General features: G+C 33.8%; 1 protein-coding gene across 1 annotated transcript; it reads left to right on the top strand.

Moving 5' to 3' along the window:
• Positions 1 to 12,658: 12,658 nt before the first annotated feature.
• On the top strand, positions 12,659 to 14,983 carry LOC141725069 (glycosyltransferase family 92 protein RCOM_0530710). The gene has a single exon (XM_074527448.1). The coding sequence runs from the start codon at positions 12,990 to 12,992 to the stop codon at positions 14,736 to 14,738; it is 1,749 nt and encodes a 582-aa protein (XP_074383549.1). The 5' UTR covers positions 12,659 to 12,989; the 3' UTR covers positions 14,739 to 14,983.
• Positions 14,984 to 18,087: the final 3,104 nt, after the last annotated feature.

Below are 18,087 nucleotides of genomic sequence, written 5' to 3'. Positions count from 1 at the left end.
CCGCTGCGTTTAAAATCCAACAATGGTATCAGAGCTTAGGTTATATGCATATAGATCTGTGGTAAAAATTTCAGAATTTTATGTGCTTGTATGAATTAATTATGATTTTTACAAGTTATATTATGGATTAATTTTGTCTGATGAGAAATCGTTTCTCAAAATAATTTTGAATGATGATCTGGGTTCTACAAGTGTTGTAGATCGTCTGAGTATTTTTTTCATAATTTTAGGATGTATAGATTTTTTATTATGAATTTTTGAAGTTGTTACAATTAAAATTCGTAATTAAATAAGTAAATATATGTATATATAGTATATATATATTTGTTTTGTTGGCTGGTAAAGAGAGCACAGTGCTGTGTTTTCTGTACTGTTGTCTGTTGATGGTTGCTGTACGGCTGTCAGGCGCTGTCAGGCGCGGCGTTCGAGAAGAAAAAGACGGCTGCTGAAAAAAAAAGGGTGTCACGCATTCAGGGAATGCGTTACACACCTGTGGCGCATTCACGGAATGCGTTACACCTTTTAAATGGCTTAAAAGGCTTGTAACGCATCACCCGAATGCGTTACAGGGCTTGTAACGCGTTCCTGTAATGCGTTACAGCCCGTCTGTTGATTTTAAATTTGATTTTCTGGTAGTTTCGTAACTCCGTTTTGGGCGTGCAATATACCGTTGGATTCATTTTTTCGAGACGGATCTAATGGTGTGATCAATTTTAGTTTATATAAAATTTTTGAACTGTTTATATTTCCATGAAGTGTTTTAAAGTTGTTTTTGACTATTTTAATTGCTTTTAAATGCTTCATGTGATACATAGAGATGTATAATGCTTAGACTAATGTGCTAGATGATGTAACATGCCTACCTTGATGTTTATTCATGTTGATATATGTGATATATGCTTAGTTTATCATGCGATGATAGATTTAGGTGAACTTAAATAAACATAAGGCGTTTGTTAGACAACCTAGTATAGTGAAATTGTTTCATAACCTTAATGATAATATTATGAATACAATCATGAGATTCTTGTGTTTATGAAACACATAATTGAATATGAATTTTCGATATGAGAGAAAGGATGATTCTGTCAACAACAGATTTCTATCTGTAAGAAAGGGTTATTAAGTGACGCCTCTTGACAATGCTCCACCCGATCTGGGAATCATCTGATTATTGATTATTGATTTGAAATATTTAATTTAAAAGGAAGAATCTCTTTATAATATGATTATGATTGTAACGTAATATAATCCCTCTAAAATTAAATAATATCAAGTAGTAATTGGCCAATGACACAACGGGCTTGTGTCGGTCATAGCCTTCCAACATGATAGAAAGTAGTTCTTATTTTTGAATCATTGTCGTTTCGTGCCACAGCCGAGGGCTTTGATTTCGAAATAAGAAATACTTGTCTATTACATAGAGATGTGTACATTGAATAAGAATCTAAAGGTCGTTACGTGCCACAGCCGTGGGCCTTTGGGGACTGATTCAATAGTACGGAATGTTGGGTTAGACTTGACTTAGAATATTGAGTTTGTCGTGCCACAGCCGTGACTCAATTATTCAAGAGGCTAAAGTTTGATTAAGGAATAACATTAGATGTAATTGACAAGAGCTGTCTGCCTATTGAACATTACATGGCGTTTCGTGCTACAGCCGGGGTTGTGTAATGGAATGTAGGATCCCTATTTCCACTAGCATTATGAACGCTTAATTTTTCACGTAGGGGGTTGAATAAATTAGGAAAACTAGTGGGAGCCACTTATGAATAAAGACCCGATTCATATAGTGTTATGAAATGAAATCGAATATTTGCTAAGTGTTGTTATGTTTTTATCATTTACAGATTTACTTTGTACGTTATGTCTTCTGTACTATCACTCAGGAGAATACTAGATGCTCACAAATTGACTGGTCCTAATTATGCTGACTGGCTTCGAAACTTGAGAATTGTTCTCAGGATTGAAAAGCTGGAATACGTGATTGACTCACCTAAGCCTACGGAACCTGCTAGTGATGCACATAATGATGAACATGTTGTGTATCGTAAGTGGATAGATGATGCAAATGTTGCTCAATGCATCATGCTAGCTTCCATGAACATTGAGCTACAGAAGCAACATGAGCATATGGATGCTCACACTATCCTCATGCATCTACAAGAGTTGTATGATGTGGCAGGGAGGACAGCTCGATATGAGATATCGAAGGAGTTGTTCGGTTGTAGGATGTCTGAGGGATCATCTGTGAATGACCATGTACTTAAGATGATCAATTTGATTGAACGTCTTGGACAACTTGGTTTTGCCATGGATGGGGAGCTGAGCCAAGACTTGGTCTTGCAATCGCTTCCGAGTTCGTTCTCGCAGTTTGTTGTGAACTTTCACATGAATAAGTTGGATGTCAGCCTGCCTGAACTCCACAACATGTTGAAGACTGCGGAATCGAATTTCCCCCTAAGAAGAGTTCTGTTCTTCTAATTGGTGAAGGTTCCAATCCTAAGAAAAGGAAGAGGAACCCTTCCAAGAAGAAGAAAGTATGTGAGAAAACGCCGGTTCCATCAAAAGCTGAAGACCCCAAGAGCAAAGTTGTTTGCTTTCGTTGTAACAAGGTGGGGCACTGGAAGAGGAACTGCAAGGTTTACCTTGCAGAATTGAAGAAGAAGAAGGGTAGTGAGACAACCGCTTCTGATTCAGGTATGTTCATGATAGAAGTGAATATGTCATTAAATCAAATTTCTACTTGGGTATTAGATACCGCCTGTGGTTCTCATATCTGCAATTTGTTGCAGGGACCAAGGAGAAGTAGGACTCTTGAGGAAGAGGAGGTGATTCTACTGATGGGAAATGGAGCAAGAGTTGCTGCTGAAGATGTAGAATCATTTCATTTACATATGCCTACGGGCAAGACTATTGTTTTAAATAATTGTTATTTTGTTCCCTCGATTGTGAGGAATATTATTCCCATGTTAGACTTGGCTGGATTTTCATTTATTATTGAGAATAATGAATGTTCTATTCTTAGAGATAATATTCTTTATGGACGTGGTACTTTAAATAATGGTCTGTATATATGTGACATGATTTACTTCAGATTGAACAAACTAATAAAAGAAAAGGGATGATGAAAATCTCACTTCATTGTGGCACGACAGTCTCCATTTAGTAGACATGGAGAGAGGACTGTAAATTTGCTAGGAATGGTACACACAGATGTATGTGGACCAATGTCTAAGCAAGCCATGGGTGGATTTTCATACTTCATTACTTTCATAGATGATAGATCTAGATTCGGTTATGTGTTTGATGAAACACAAGTCTGAGGCCTTTGAAAAGTTCAAAGAATATAAGTATGAAGTGGAGAAACAACCAAACATAGTATTATAACTCTTCGATCAGATCGAGGTGGTGAATACTTTAATGGAGTGTTTCTAGATTATCTCAAAGTAAATGGTATAGTCTCCCAGTGGACTCCTCCAGATTAGTATCTGAAAGGAGAAATCGAACTTTGTTAGACATAGTTCGGTCCATGATGAGCTATGCAAATCTTCCAGTATTCCTATGGGGTTATGCATTGGAAACCTCAGCATATTTACTGAATATGGTGCCTTCCAAAATCTGTTCCTCAAACTTCGTATGAGATATGGAAAGAAAGGAAACCGAGTCTTAAACACGTTAAGATTTGGGGATGTCCAGCTTATGTCAAGAAAGTTGACCCAGATAAGCTAGAATATCGATCCGTAAAATGTAGTTTTGTGGAATATCCTAAAGAGACTTTAGGGTATTACTTTTGCACCGATCATCGGGTGTTTGTCTCCAAACATGCTACCTTCTTGGAAAAGGAGTTTATCCTTGAAGGAAATAGTGGGAGCAAAATTGAACTTGATGAAGTTCAAGAAGCACAAACTACTACAGATCGAGTGGAAACACCTTTTCTGACTGAACAACCTTTTGTGGAACATCCCATTCATAGATCAGGTAGAGTGTCTCGCCAACCTGAGAGGTATTATGGCCTTGTCATTGAGAATGGCAATGAGTTGTCGATCATTGATGATGACGACCCTGTGACCTATAATGAGGCTGTGAGTAGTGTTGACTCAGAGAAATGGCATAGTGTCATGAAATCCGGAATGGAATCTATGTATACGGTATACGAAAGAATGATTAGAGCAGATGTCCAGGTGGAGACCTTTAAGGCCAGGCTTGTGGTAAAAGGATTCAAACAAAGGCAATGGATTGACTTTGATGAAACTTTTTACCTGTAGCCCTGTTAAAATCAGTTCGGATTTTGCTTGTGAATGCTGCTTACTACGACTATGAAATCTGGTAGATGGCCAGATGGTTTTCTTTCCAAGGGAAATGAAAACCTAGTGTGTAAGCTGCTGTGAACCATATGTGGTTTAAAGCAAGCTTCTCGAAAGATAGAATATTCGTTTTGATGAGACAATCAAAGAGTTTGATTTTATCAAAAACGAAGATGAACCATGCGTCTACAAAAGGGTTAGTGGGAGCGCGGTAATATTTCTTGTATTGTATTGAATTAGAGTTGACACACATAACAACATAGCAGACCCACTCACAAAGCTACTTTATGAAAGTCACTTTGATCGTCATAAAGACAAGATGGGTATTAGATACCAGAGTGATTGGCTTTAGTACAAGTGGGAGATTGAAAGGAATATGTCCTAAGTCCAATCATGTATTAGGATTTAAGAATAACTTTTATGTAATCTGTTTTGATTTCATTGATATTAATAAAGACTTGTTTTGTTTTTATTACGGGCTTTATCTATTTAAGTTTTTAAATAAGATATACCATAGTTTAGAGTAAAACTTTTTATGGATTATGATGAGATCATAATAGTGAGACCTAAAAAGATGACAACTCTAAACTTAAATAGTTCCTGGTCATAGGATTACTAACTGGTAATTAATAATCCGCAAAGATCGGTACATACTATGCTTGCTTCATTATGAAGGATGTCTATTCTCATAGACATTTGTGTGGTGACACTATAGCTAGTATGTAGGTGCTTATTATAGAATAAGTTCACTGAACATGACTCGCACAGCTGAACAAATGATGGAGTTCACTCACGTGTCAGCAGTTGTTCGCATAGTGATAGTTGTACAAGTATCCTTAGACTTGAGGTCATCATAGTCATCTTGGGTACACTGAACTATGCTTTGGTTTAGTTCTTAGTCTCCAGGGACAATTATTAGGGCTCTTCTGGGTATAGGTATTTGTACACGAAGATAGTGTATGATCAATAAAGGATCTACCCCTTCCAGTGAAGGAAGCGAATGTTCAAGGCTGATCCACTTACGCTAGTTCAGAAATCTCTGGCCAGAGTGAATGAAATTAGAAAGGAGTTTCTAATTTGCATAGAACTACGCATAATAAATGGTAAGCAAGTGATTGAATTAGATAGGCTTGACACGAGATCCATGCCTTATATTTAATCGGGACATTGTAGGGTAGAAGGAGTTTATTGTACGGTAACTATTCACTGAATAGGTTCTTGGTATTCTAAGCAGTGAATTCATATTATCCGGATAGTCGCGATATGCTGAGAAGTATCCCTCACGATGTAGAATAAATGTGATTAATTAATCATATTTAATAAATTAGAGAATTTATATAAATAATGATAAAATAGTTTTATTATTATTTATTTCTACTACCGGCTTAATATTGAACCTAAAGGGTCACACCATAAAAAGAGAATGATTTAATGGTGGAGGAATTAATTAATAATGGCTAAATAATTATTTATTTGTGAAATAAATAATTAATTGGCAAATTTAATAATTGATTAAATGAGATTTAATTGATTATAAATTAATTAAGAAAAGTTCTTAATATTATTAATTAAAGGATTTAATTTTTGGAAATTAAATCAAGAGTGAGAATTATTTCTAAAGTGTTTAGAAAAAGGATTAATGATTAAAAGGTGTTTTAATTATTAATGAGAATAATAAATGGGATAATAATAATAATATTTATGGGAAAATTTCAGCTGAAAATTTTGCCTATAAATACACTATTATAGACCCTATTTTATTCGAACCCACATCGAACCCGAAAACCCAAAAAGTTTGAAAAACATAATTCTCTCCACCTCCTTCCTCCTCCTTAACATCGTTTTCTTGGTGGATACCGGTGGAGTGCTTCACACTTGAGGAGCAACTGCTAAGGATCTCTGATTGTTGTCTCCGAATTATTTTAAAAGGTTAGATTCGATCCCTCGAATTTTTATTCACGATTTATATGCTTTTATTTGGATTTTGTATGTGTAAAAGTGTTTTGCCATGCCCCCGCTGCATTTAAAATCCAACAGGACTGTCCTTTGCTCTTGAAGAATCTTGGTTTCTTCACTCTAATGTTAGAAAATTTTCTAGCCAAGTAAGCCATTGATTTGTCTAGCTCATCAAGCTCATCAAGAGTGTAGAACTCATCTTCTTCATCCAATTCCAGTATGACTTGCTCTTTAGTGTCATTGACTCTTTTCTCACTTGTGGAAATTTCTGGAGTTTGAGATCTTTGATCATCATTAGAGGTCTGGTCATCATTCACAATTAGTGCACTTGAGCCGTCCAGTACATATCCTTGACCAGCTCTTAATGATTTTTTTTGAATCATTTCAAGTTCATAAGTTTTCAGAACCCCATAGAGCACTTCTAGTGTGATTCTATTCAAATCCATTCCTTCTCTGATTGCAGAGATCTTTTGTTCCAAACGATCAGGGAGAGTAAGCAAGAACTTCAAATTCACTTCTTCGACATCATAAAATTTATCATGAAGCTGCAAGTCATTTATCAGCTTATTAAACCTTTCAAACACATCAGTAATACCCTCATTTGGTTTAGCCATAAAACCCTCATACTGAGAAATCAATATCCTTCTTTGATTTGACCTAACCTCCTCAGTTCCTTCACAAAGTATTTCAATCTTTTCCCAGATCTGTTTAGCAGTGTCACAGTTGACAATGTTATTATACATTACATTGTCAAGTGACTCAATTAGTATCAGTTGCAAAGCACTGTCTAGGGAAACTTTCTCTCTTTCAGGTTCAGTATACTCAGAAGGATCCTTGAGAGCATAATGAGATGGAATAACCATATCTCCATCTGTGGTTTCCTCAACTCTAACTACAGGATTGAAGGGCCCATTCTTGAGGATACCAATGTAAAGATGATTGGCCATTCTTATAAACAACACCATTTTCTTTTTCCATAAAGTGTAATTGGCCTTATCAAATGGAGGAATCTTAATACTACTGATTTTCTGTGTATTCATTTTTCCAAGATCTAATCTGTTTACTTTCAGATTTTGCTCTAATACCACTTGTTAGATATGAATACAACACAGAGGGGGGGAGGGGTGAATGTGTTTTAGCTTAAATGTTTACTTTTTGGTTTTGCTCTGAGTTTAGCAGTTGATTGTTATCAATGATTTTGTGGAGTAGATGTTAAACATAAATAACAATGCAAATATGTAGAACAAAGATTTTCAAAACTCACTTAATTTTATATTAAAAATGAAGCAGTGTTTTGCTACAAAATCTCTAAGTTCTTGTTTTAGAACTTAGCTTCTTTCTTGAGAGAGAATACTAGATTTTCTATCTTGATTGTTCTACTTAACTAGAGGACCAATGTTAACTTTATAACTCAATTAAATGCTGGTTTACACAGTGGATAATAAACATGCTATTAGCTTTTCTAAACTGTCACTTGTCATTTCTATTTATAGAAAAACAAATCTTCCATTTCTGGCTTAGCATATCTTTAGCATCCCGTGATTACTTTAATCTCCTCTGTCAGTTAATCTTTGTCATTGATCTTGCACATCTCTCAAGCTGCTTTTTGTAGACTTGTCAATCCAGCTATGTGAATTATTTGTTGATTTGCAACATTGGATATTAAACTGTTCTGCAATTCTGTACTTAGAGAAATTTCTTCACTTCGAGATCTCCAATTAAGCTATAGAGAACTCGACATCTCGATAGGCATGTTGGCTTGTCGATATCTCTGAAACTTCATTGTTGACTTGACTTATCGACAACTCTGAGTTCTCTAGTGAATTTTGGTTTATCGATAACTCAGAGTTCTCTAATGAAATTTGGCTTATCGATAACTGAGAGTTCTCTAATGAATGTACACTTGTCGATATCTCTGAGTTCTCGAATAAGTATCTGACTTATCGATATCTCAAATAGCATTTCCTGAGTTCTCGATAGGTCTTTCTGAGTTCTCGAATGACTTCTCTATAACACTAATTCTGTGACTTGTAGAGATCTTGACTTAGAATGTTTTTCACCAAACAGAATTATTCAACTCCAAGCTTCTTCATAATTCTTCTGAGGCACGACCTTCTTGATCTTCTTCCAGATAAAATTCTTAGGCTTGACACTGTTTAGAGAAAAATGCTCCAGTCTGCTCCATTTACATTTTACAGACATTAAGTGTTACAAGTATAAATTACAGATTAAGGTTACAATACAACTAATCTTAGGGTTGTCAATATGATTTATTCTTGTTATGATACATGCATGTCTTGCACAACACTAAACCCCATATGTCATGGTTTCAGGAATGGGTTTTAAAACAATTTTTTTTTAACCAAACACATGTTATGGATTTTATTAATTCCAACCCAATAACTCATGCCCACATTTGTTGAACCAAACACCCCCTTATTAATTGTTATTGTATTCTGATTTTCGTAGTCTAGTTTTTACTCTAGATGTGTAGAGTGTAAGGTTTGCTTTGCTTTTTCTGATAGAGTTGGAGTTCTGTTCCTGTATTTCTTTTCTTTTGGGGTTTGCCCTTTAGTTTGCTGTCTCTTTGCGTTTTAATATATTTTGCTAAGAAAAAAAAATAGTATATTTGAATAATAATCCTTGTTGATAAAGGATTCGAACGCTCCACATCTCTTGGACAAGAGTGATTTAGCTTCTGATCGGAGGATTGTAATTACATTTAAATTTCGATTAAGTAATGATTGATAAAATAACATTTTTTTGATCTCAACATAATAAATATGGTGTAATTTTATTTTCGATAAAATAATAAAGTCGTTAATTTTTTTATTTTTTTTGATATCAATCATATTAGTTGTTAATTGTTAAGTACTCCACTAGCAATGGTTAAAATGGGAAATATATACAACCCAAAGGAGAGTTTGGATTTTTTTTAGGACAGTCCAAAGGAGAGTTTGTTAGTCGTTAGACATTATGAAATCAGTGAATCTACTACATACATGACAGGGGGGTATATACAAATATACAGACACTAATTCTGTACTGGAATAATAATGGGTGATTATTTAAGGGAAGCATGTTTGTAGAGAATAATTGGTAGAATAATTAAACATGTATTACCAAAGTGGACAGCTTAAGCATTCTGTAGCTAGAGTCAAATAAAGAAACTAAAATATGAATATTAGACAGAAGCCGAGACTCCCCTCACATGGCGAGGAGGTAATGTTTTTGATTACTTAGCTTGTAGACCTATGACCAGTGTTTCTTTTATAAATTGACAAAATGTAACATGCCGATGCTGTCTCTCCTTTTTCAAAAATTGAGGAACTCCAAGCTCCTTGAACTTTCTCTAAAAATAATATAATTTAAATATCTCCTAATCAGCATTCAAAATTTATTATCATCTTCAACAACATTTCTATCCTTACCTCTTAACTTATATTTTATTTATAAATATACTTATTATATTGGAAAAGAGATATATGATGTTAATAAAAAAATTGAATATAATTGATGTGTGTGAGTAATGAAGGAGAAGAGGAGAGGAGAGAGACTCCTAAAAGAGAGGAGGACAAATTGGCTCCTAAGAGCAACTCCAAGAAACTCTCCTCTTGGTCAAATTTTGAGGAGATTGAAGGAGAAAGTGTCTCCAACACACTCCTAAGTCATCTTCAAATCTTTAGGAGCTCTATATCTCTCCTCAATGTTGAGGAGTGTTTGTTCCTTCCTCATTCAATTTAATATTCACAAGTATTAATTTCCCTCTCAATCCATCATTTCCCTCCCTTTCTGTATGACAAAGCAGATGCCTTATCTTCTCGTTTATGGGTTTCATATTTTCCAAAAGCTAGAGAACCGTCATTTGGTTTTTGTTGTGTTTGAAGTTTGACAAGTTGTATCTCTTCTTATGGGTCTTTTTTGTTTATAATGAATGTGCAGCTCGTTTGACTTAACAACAGGTGGATCAAAGTGCTCTGCATTATTTTGTCAATTGGTTGATATTTGCAATGTTAATTGTTTTGTAAAGAATTCAGGATCTTTTTATATATGTATGGCTATGTATTATAGAAAATAATATAAAAAATAGATGAGGATTGAATTTGAGGAGAGTTGTTGGAGTGAAAAAATAATTTTATATTTTAAGTAGTTAAGATCTATTTTAATAATATTATTTATGAGGAGGATGCAAAATAATTGTTGGAGTTGCTCTAAGTGTTTGAGGAAGAATTATGAGGCTGTTGAAGCTTGTTTTTCCAAACTTCTCCTCAAGATTTAACTTAGGAGCTTGAAATGAGGAGTTGTTGGAGATACTCTAAGAATACTTGTTTAGCGTTGCTCTTCCAGATAACAATGACCTCATGCCCTTTTTTTAGGTCAGAAATCAGTAAAATATTATTTGATAAACTTCAAAATAATATGACAACACATTATCACTCGAAGCCCATTTTTGTACAACTATAGCGTTTCTTATACTCCGTATTAATCGTTAACATATATTGCCACCTCACATTAAAATTTAAATCAAATACTATTAAATTATCGAAATATAGTATATGATAATGGATATTATTTAATTCTATGTAGTTAGGATTGTAAATGAGTTGATACGTTCACGAACAGTTCGGTGTTAGATTCGAAAAATGTTTAGCTCGAATTTAGTTTGATTCATAAATGAGTTAAACATGAATATAATTTTAAAGTTCAGATTATAAACGAGCTAAAATTGAGCATAAATTATGCTGCATAATATTATTCAGCTTGAAAGTTTGCGAACAAATTCAATTAGAATATTTTAGTATAAATTCGTGAGTAATCTTTGTGAACATGCTGATTGATAAGCTCCTGAATAAATATTTGAATTATTACTTTATATATGCTAGCAAAGGACACACACTTATAACACAATATTAAGCTAATAATTATGTATATATTATGCACATTTAATCTACAATTCAATCTACCAATTTATCTAATTCATATGTTTATTTTATTACATTTATTAAATTTTATATTTGTATTTATAAATTATAACACATGCTCGATGATAAATATGTAACTCTTTTATTTAACTTGTATTCATATATTCAATTAGTTTGTCTATATCATTTTTAAATAGAAATAACATAATTTAATCAAAATCCAAATGCCATGCACTCAAATTTTTTTTTTGTTTGTTATAAATTTTTTCTTTAATAAAAAAATTTGACAATAATTTTTTTTTAAAAAGTGAAATTTATGTATAAATCGGGAATCGTGAGAACGAGTTTATAAATTAAGTATATTGTATCAAAAGTTCGTGAACAATATTAATGAATTATTCGTTAAACCATAATTTTTGAGTTGTTTGTGAACATTTTCGCGAATAACCTTTTATTAATGGGTCGATGCACAAATAAAACTTTTTAACTCAATAAAAGTTCAACCTTGAGTTTGATATATTTTTAGCAAACTTATACATGAACACTTAAGAGTTCGGATGATTTGCAAACCTATATATATTCATAGCAAATTGAATTAAGGTGAAATTATAGAAATTACAAATAAATTTATTATATAAATACATAGTTGTGAGAAATTGAACCCAAATTTAGGGTAAATTATTTAAAGGAAGTACCAAAAATTGACGATATATTATTATTTTGTTTGATTGAAATAATATTTTTATTATTAATGAAGAGTAAAGTATTGACAGAAACAGCACAGTGTTTGATAGACATTCCAAATTTGCTTATGAGACGATCGAAACTCTCTTTTGGAAGAATGAGCAGAGGATTACATTACACGGCGCAACTTCCGTCTCCAGCGATTTGTTTACGTTAATTCAGTGACACACCAACTAAATATCACTGGCGCATTGGCCGTCTTGCTTCGTGTGGGCCATCAAATTTGAGTCACCAACACAGATTTAATTAACTATGCTATACCGTAAGTTTTAGAAATTTAGAAAACCCATTCATTTTGGTTCAATTCTTATAAGATTTTATATTCGCTTATTAACGCGTTAAGAGTCGCTTTTGACTTTTGAAATATATTTTAAGATGTAAAATAAGTGTTTTTTTCAATTTTTTATGAATTAAATTTAATATTTAATTTTTATTCAAGAAAACAAAATTTGAAAAAGTATGTGACTATTTTTTTTATACCTTAAAATGGGTGACAAAAGTTAAAATAATTATTATTTTGGAACAGATTGAATATGTTGAAATAACATTTAATTTATCCCCAACCCATAATTATTATTATGCATTTAAGCCATTGCCATTAAATTGGAGTAGTTGTTATCAACTTTTTATGACAAAAATGTGAAGGAGTACAAAACCAAAATCTAACATAACAAAGAGAAAGCCAGTCTGCAATAGAGGGGCCAGTCAAATATGGTAGAAGTAGTAACTTTCCTTTGTTTCCCTTGTTAATTTATTGAACTCAACTCAACCCAACCTATACATACACAACTTATACACCCCATTAATGACCCAACTCAATCATTCTCTCCCAGTCGACGTGCTATACACTACATAACCTCCACCTTCCTCTCAAAATCCAAAATATACATAGTATTTAAGTTGTGTGTCTATTTTTATAAATAACATCTCTCTCTCTCTCTCCGACATAAATCAAGAAACTACTGACCTGGGTAGATCTATGTGAGAATAATAACAACATCCTCCTTTTATTAATTCCTTCCTTACATACCCCCCCCCCCCAAATCTGACAAGTCTTGTAATGGATTCTTCTGAGCAACGCCGCAAGAGAAAACCATCTTCAAGAAAACATCTACTTTTGTTTAGCTCTGTAAGTCTTAGGTTTCTTCTTCTGTTATCTCTCTGTTTTTTCACTTTCCTTTTTGTCTTCTCTTGTGGAAATACTTTTTTTAAGTCCAATTTTGTTGTTTCTGCTTCTTCGAGTTTGTCTTTGTTGTCTGTAAGTACCTTTGACAAATTTGAGTTTAGGATTGAGGATCGGGTTTTGTTTCCTGACCACATTTTGTTGTTAGTTTCGAGTAGAGTTAATGATGGGTTTGTTGTTATTGGGAAGAATGAGAAATTGGAATGTGTTTATGGTAGGGCTTTGGTTAATGATTCGGGTAGTTTTACGAGTAATGTGTTGTCGGTTGAGGAGTATAGTGGGGTTCATTTTGTGGTGAGGTGTCCGTTGCCTCGTGGGAATTATTCTGCGGTGGTGGATTTGGTTAGGCGGGGGAGGACTTTGAGTTATTTTGGTGGAGGGAATTCGACGGTTAGGTCGTGGGAGAATGTTGTTTATGAGGCTGCGATTGATGGGGAGACTGTTGTGGTTTTTGCTAAAGGCTTGAATTTGAGGCCGGATAGGGAGTCGGATGCAAGTCAATTTAGTTGTCATTTTGGGTTAGGGAATTGGGAGACGGATGGGAGGTTTGTGCTTACGACCAAGGCGATGACTGCGGCTCAGGAGGTTGTGAGGTGTTTGTTGCCAAGGAGTATTAGGAGGAGTCCGGAGAAGGCTCAAGGGGTTAGAGTCACGTTAGGAGTGACTTCTCGTGTTCGGGGCAGAGGTAGAGAAGCTCAGCTAATGCCTTCTGTTGCTAAGCTTTCTAATTCGAATTCTTTGGGAGAAAAGAAGAAAAAGTATGAGCTTTGTGCTTGTACAATGGTTTGGAACCAAGCGTCTGCGATTCGTGAATGGATAATTTACCATGCCTGGCTTGGAGTTGAGAGATGGTTTATATATGATAATAATAGCGATGACGGAATTAAGGAGACCACCGAAGAGCTTGACCTTGAAGGGTACAATGTCAGCAGACATTTGTGGCCCTGGATTAAGACTCAAGAAGCAGGCTTTTCACATTGTGCTCTTAGAGCAAAAGATGAATGTAATTGGGTTTCGTTCATGGATGTGGATGAATTTTTCTACTTCCCCTTCCCGACGAATCAACAACGCAGGAATAGAAATATGGTTATTCCAGGTCAGAATTCTCTGCGACATGTGGTTGCAAATTTTTCATCAACATCAATTGCAGAGATAAGAACAACTTGCCACAGCTTTGGGCCATCCGGGTTAAAGTCACCTCCCTTACAGGGAGTCACAGCAGGGTACACTTGCAGGCTCCAGAGTCCTGAGAGACACAAATCTATTGTGCGTCCAGATGCACTTGACCCTACACTTCTCACAGTAGTGCACCATTTTCATCTAAAGAAGGGATATAAATATCTGAATTTGCCACAAAACATAGCAGTGATTAATCACTACAAGTACCAGGTTTGGGAGACTTTTAGAGCAAAATTTTTCAGAAGGGTTGCTACCTATGTGGCTGACTGGCAAGACAACCAAAATGAAGGGTCGAGAGATAGGGCACCTGGATTGGGTACAGAGGCAATTGAGCCGCCTAATTGGCGGCTACGGTTCTGTGAGGTTTGGGACACTGGCTTGAGAGACTTCGTTTTGGCAAACATGGCTGATCCTTCAAATGGTTTGCTTCCCTGGCAGAGGTCTTGAGAGTTACCTAATTGGGTACAATTATTGAAGGTCGCTTATACATAAAAAGAGTCCAAATTTACCAACACCCTTCATTCCCCTCAATCTTCACTAGTTCATACTAAACACATTCATTCTTATAGACATACGTTGAAAAAAGATAGAGCATACTTGCAGAGTTCTAGATAGCTGTAATTCTATTGTGAAATATGTGACGTGATACGTTTTTCTTATAAAGCTCATTGAATGAAATATTGATTCAATTCTCTTTTTTTCTTCAACTATCTGGTCGAAATTAGCAATGTAGATAAACTGGTCAGTCGTTTACATGCATTAATATGTCTCTATATGTTAACCCGACTTTTTAGTAGATTTTGTTAAATTTTTGTGGTAAATTCTAGTAAAAGACATTGATACATAACATACAATTTTAGAAAACAATTAGGAATTGAAACCAATTTTAAAATATTTGGTTTCAAAAAGAATTTGTTTATAATTTTAGTAAATTTTTAGTAGAATGCCACCCGATGTTTTAAAAGAAATTTTGTGAGGATCGGATCGAACAGAACACCTTATTTTCAGCCCCATATTTGAAGCACTGTATGTTTTACCCAGGGCCTCTACAACTATCATTGTTCACTGTGAACATAAATTACTTTATATTGATGATGATCCACAGAGAAGTTTAACGAGTACACCAATATTGCTTTGGACTCATTCCGTGTCAACTAGCACTAGTTCAGTAGGCTTCCAATTAGAATGTTTAAGGGCTTTAGGTTTCTGTGCCACAAGTTGTATTGAGAATTTCGTGTATTTATGGGTATCCGTATGGATTGATAACATCAAGAAGAAGTTCATAGAGTTGAAGTTGTTGAGGCCAAGATCAGTATCGCGCCCACAATTACATTGGAAATCACCCTCAAAGCTAAAGTACTAACCAACGCATGACTGATGAACCTCTGGTATTTATTCATACCAAGAAACTATTACTCCACAGATGAAAAAGGAGATCAACTTAGTTTTACCTACGTAATTTCTTCATACCAAGAGCCTATATTTGGTTTTTTTTCTGTAACCAATAGTATAAAGGTTGTGTGGAACGAATCTGGGGATGTTAAGTGGTTTGTACATGATGAGAAACAAAAGAGAAATGTGATGTGTTACCACTGTCTCTCTGTTTATGGCCCCCCTGGATCTTTGAAATTGTACTGTAAGTGGAGTTAGTACGCATTGCGCAAGTACGTACCAATTTCGATCAGGCTTTTATATCATGTCCCCACACCATTGGTATTGCATTGAATTATACAGAGATCGGTGGGTATCATATTCTTGCTCCCCCCCTTTTGTCTATAAATTCCTAAACATCCACATACCTTCGGTTCATCGACCTCCTAACTATTCACGTGTCTGGACAGGATTCACTGAATTAAAGGAATCAAAATACTACAGTAGCTCACTTTTAAGTTTCTACAAAAATATACTCTTATATTCCTCCCATTTATTTACACTTTTTTTTGAATTTCTTTATATTTCAAAAATTTCCAAAAATAATAAATTTTTTATAATTTTTAAACTAACTATATCCACTAATTATCTCCACTATACCCACTTTATATAACCCGTGCGATGCACGAACTGATTATAATATTTGTAATTTTATTATTTTGTTATTTCGTAAAACTAAATTATAAAAATAATGGTTATATATTATTGAAATTAATAAAATTAAAATATTTACGTATTATTTTTTATGTATTATTTATTATTGAACGATTCAAAATTTAAATAGTTACTTTTTTAAAAGTCTTTTCTTCTTCTGCAATCTATATGGCGGGTGTAGGAAATATACGAAAGTGGGAGTTTAGAATATAAGTGTATATGTATGATTTACTATTGTTTTTTTAATTTTTTCTTGATTTAATAAATATTATATTATATTATAATTTGAATTAATAAAATTAATTTTGGAAGTGTTTGATTTCCTACTAAGAAAGAAGTTGAGTGCTCTTAGATACCAAGATGAATTGTAATTCATAAAATTTGTAGTTATATGAGATACATGATTTATTTATTTTAATTAAATAATATTTGTTTAAATTTTTTTTGGATGGTGTTAACATATTTTTAGGAAAGTGGTAACCAACCGACCAAACGAAATCATGTTTCGCTTATTAGTATAGTATAGATAATATTAATCGGTCCCACTATTTTACTTATTTTTTTAATTATTTTCCATTATTTTAGTATTTTTTTTTAAATCCGTGTAAAATTTGGGAGGAACAGATAGAGTAGCATTTTTGACAAAATCTGTAGCTCTGCAAACTCTAGTATTTGACCTCTATACTTCCCAAAACAGAGCGATAATCATTACTTACGGGATTTAAACTCTTTAAATTCAGAATTCAATACAACTACTGATGTGATGTCTCACTAAAAGCCCTTAGTATAAGTTTACTGTCCGCCGGGTAGTATATTAGAATTTACTTCAAAAAATCTTTATTGGTTTATCAACACAATCAAAGTCCATCAATCCGTTAATTGTTCAACTTTTAAAAAGTTTGTCCGATTTATTTTATGGACAGTAAAAGAAACGTCGCTGCATTGATAAAAAATCCATCAACTCATATTTTTATTGGACAGATCAGTTATTATAAGAAAAAATGTCAAAAGTATCATATTAAAATATTTTAAGTGACATAAATATCATTTTCTAAAATTTTGGTCAAAATACCACTTTAATATTTATTTGAAAAATGGCTAATATTAATACGTATTTTAAAAATTAATATTTCGTTTAAAGAAAATATATAAATAAATAGATAATTCGGTGAGATACAGATCACCAAGATGAATATCACTTTGGATTTGAAACAGGTAATACGCATATTTTAATTGCGGCGTAAATCGTTTGACTATTTATTTATTGTTTTTTCTTTTCTTTTTTTAAACATGATATCCATTTTTTAAATGTAATAATGGATAGTGGATACCCTACCTTGAAAAGTTGAATCTGTAAAAACTCTGAATTGTTTATTTATTCTTTCATTTCGTTGTTCGTTCATACGATTTTATTGCAATTACCAGTAAGACGGTTTTTTATTTCAATATAAAAGAAGTGACAAAAACGGGGTTTTAACCTGAGAGTTATCTAGTTCCGATTATCTAGTTCTGGTTTAATTACTATTTGATTGAGGTTTCTCGTGTAGATGAATGTCATTAGAACAACAAGCAACGTCAATTTCGTTTATGCGCAATCAATCAATCAATCGTATCCACTAATAGCGCCTAGGACAGTGTCTGGGGAGGATATACCGTACGCAGTCTTACCCTCGTTCCAAAGAATGAAGAAACTGTTTACTCAAAAGACCCC

Source organism: Apium graveolens, chromosome 5 (genome assembly GCF_009905375.1).
Source record: "Apium graveolens cultivar Ventura chromosome 5, ASM990537v1, whole genome shotgun sequence".
NCBI lineage: Eukaryota > Viridiplantae > Streptophyta > Magnoliopsida > Apiales > Apiaceae > Apium > Apium graveolens.
Note: the sequence above shows the minus strand (reverse complement) of the source record. Positions and strands in the feature narration are given on the sequence as shown.

What these genes read in the sequence shown, in the direction of transcription:
- LOC141725069 (XM_074527448.1), top strand. Translation starts at nt 12,990, where the DNA reads ATGGATTCTTCTGAGCAACGCCGCAAGAGAAAACCATCTTCAAGAAAA.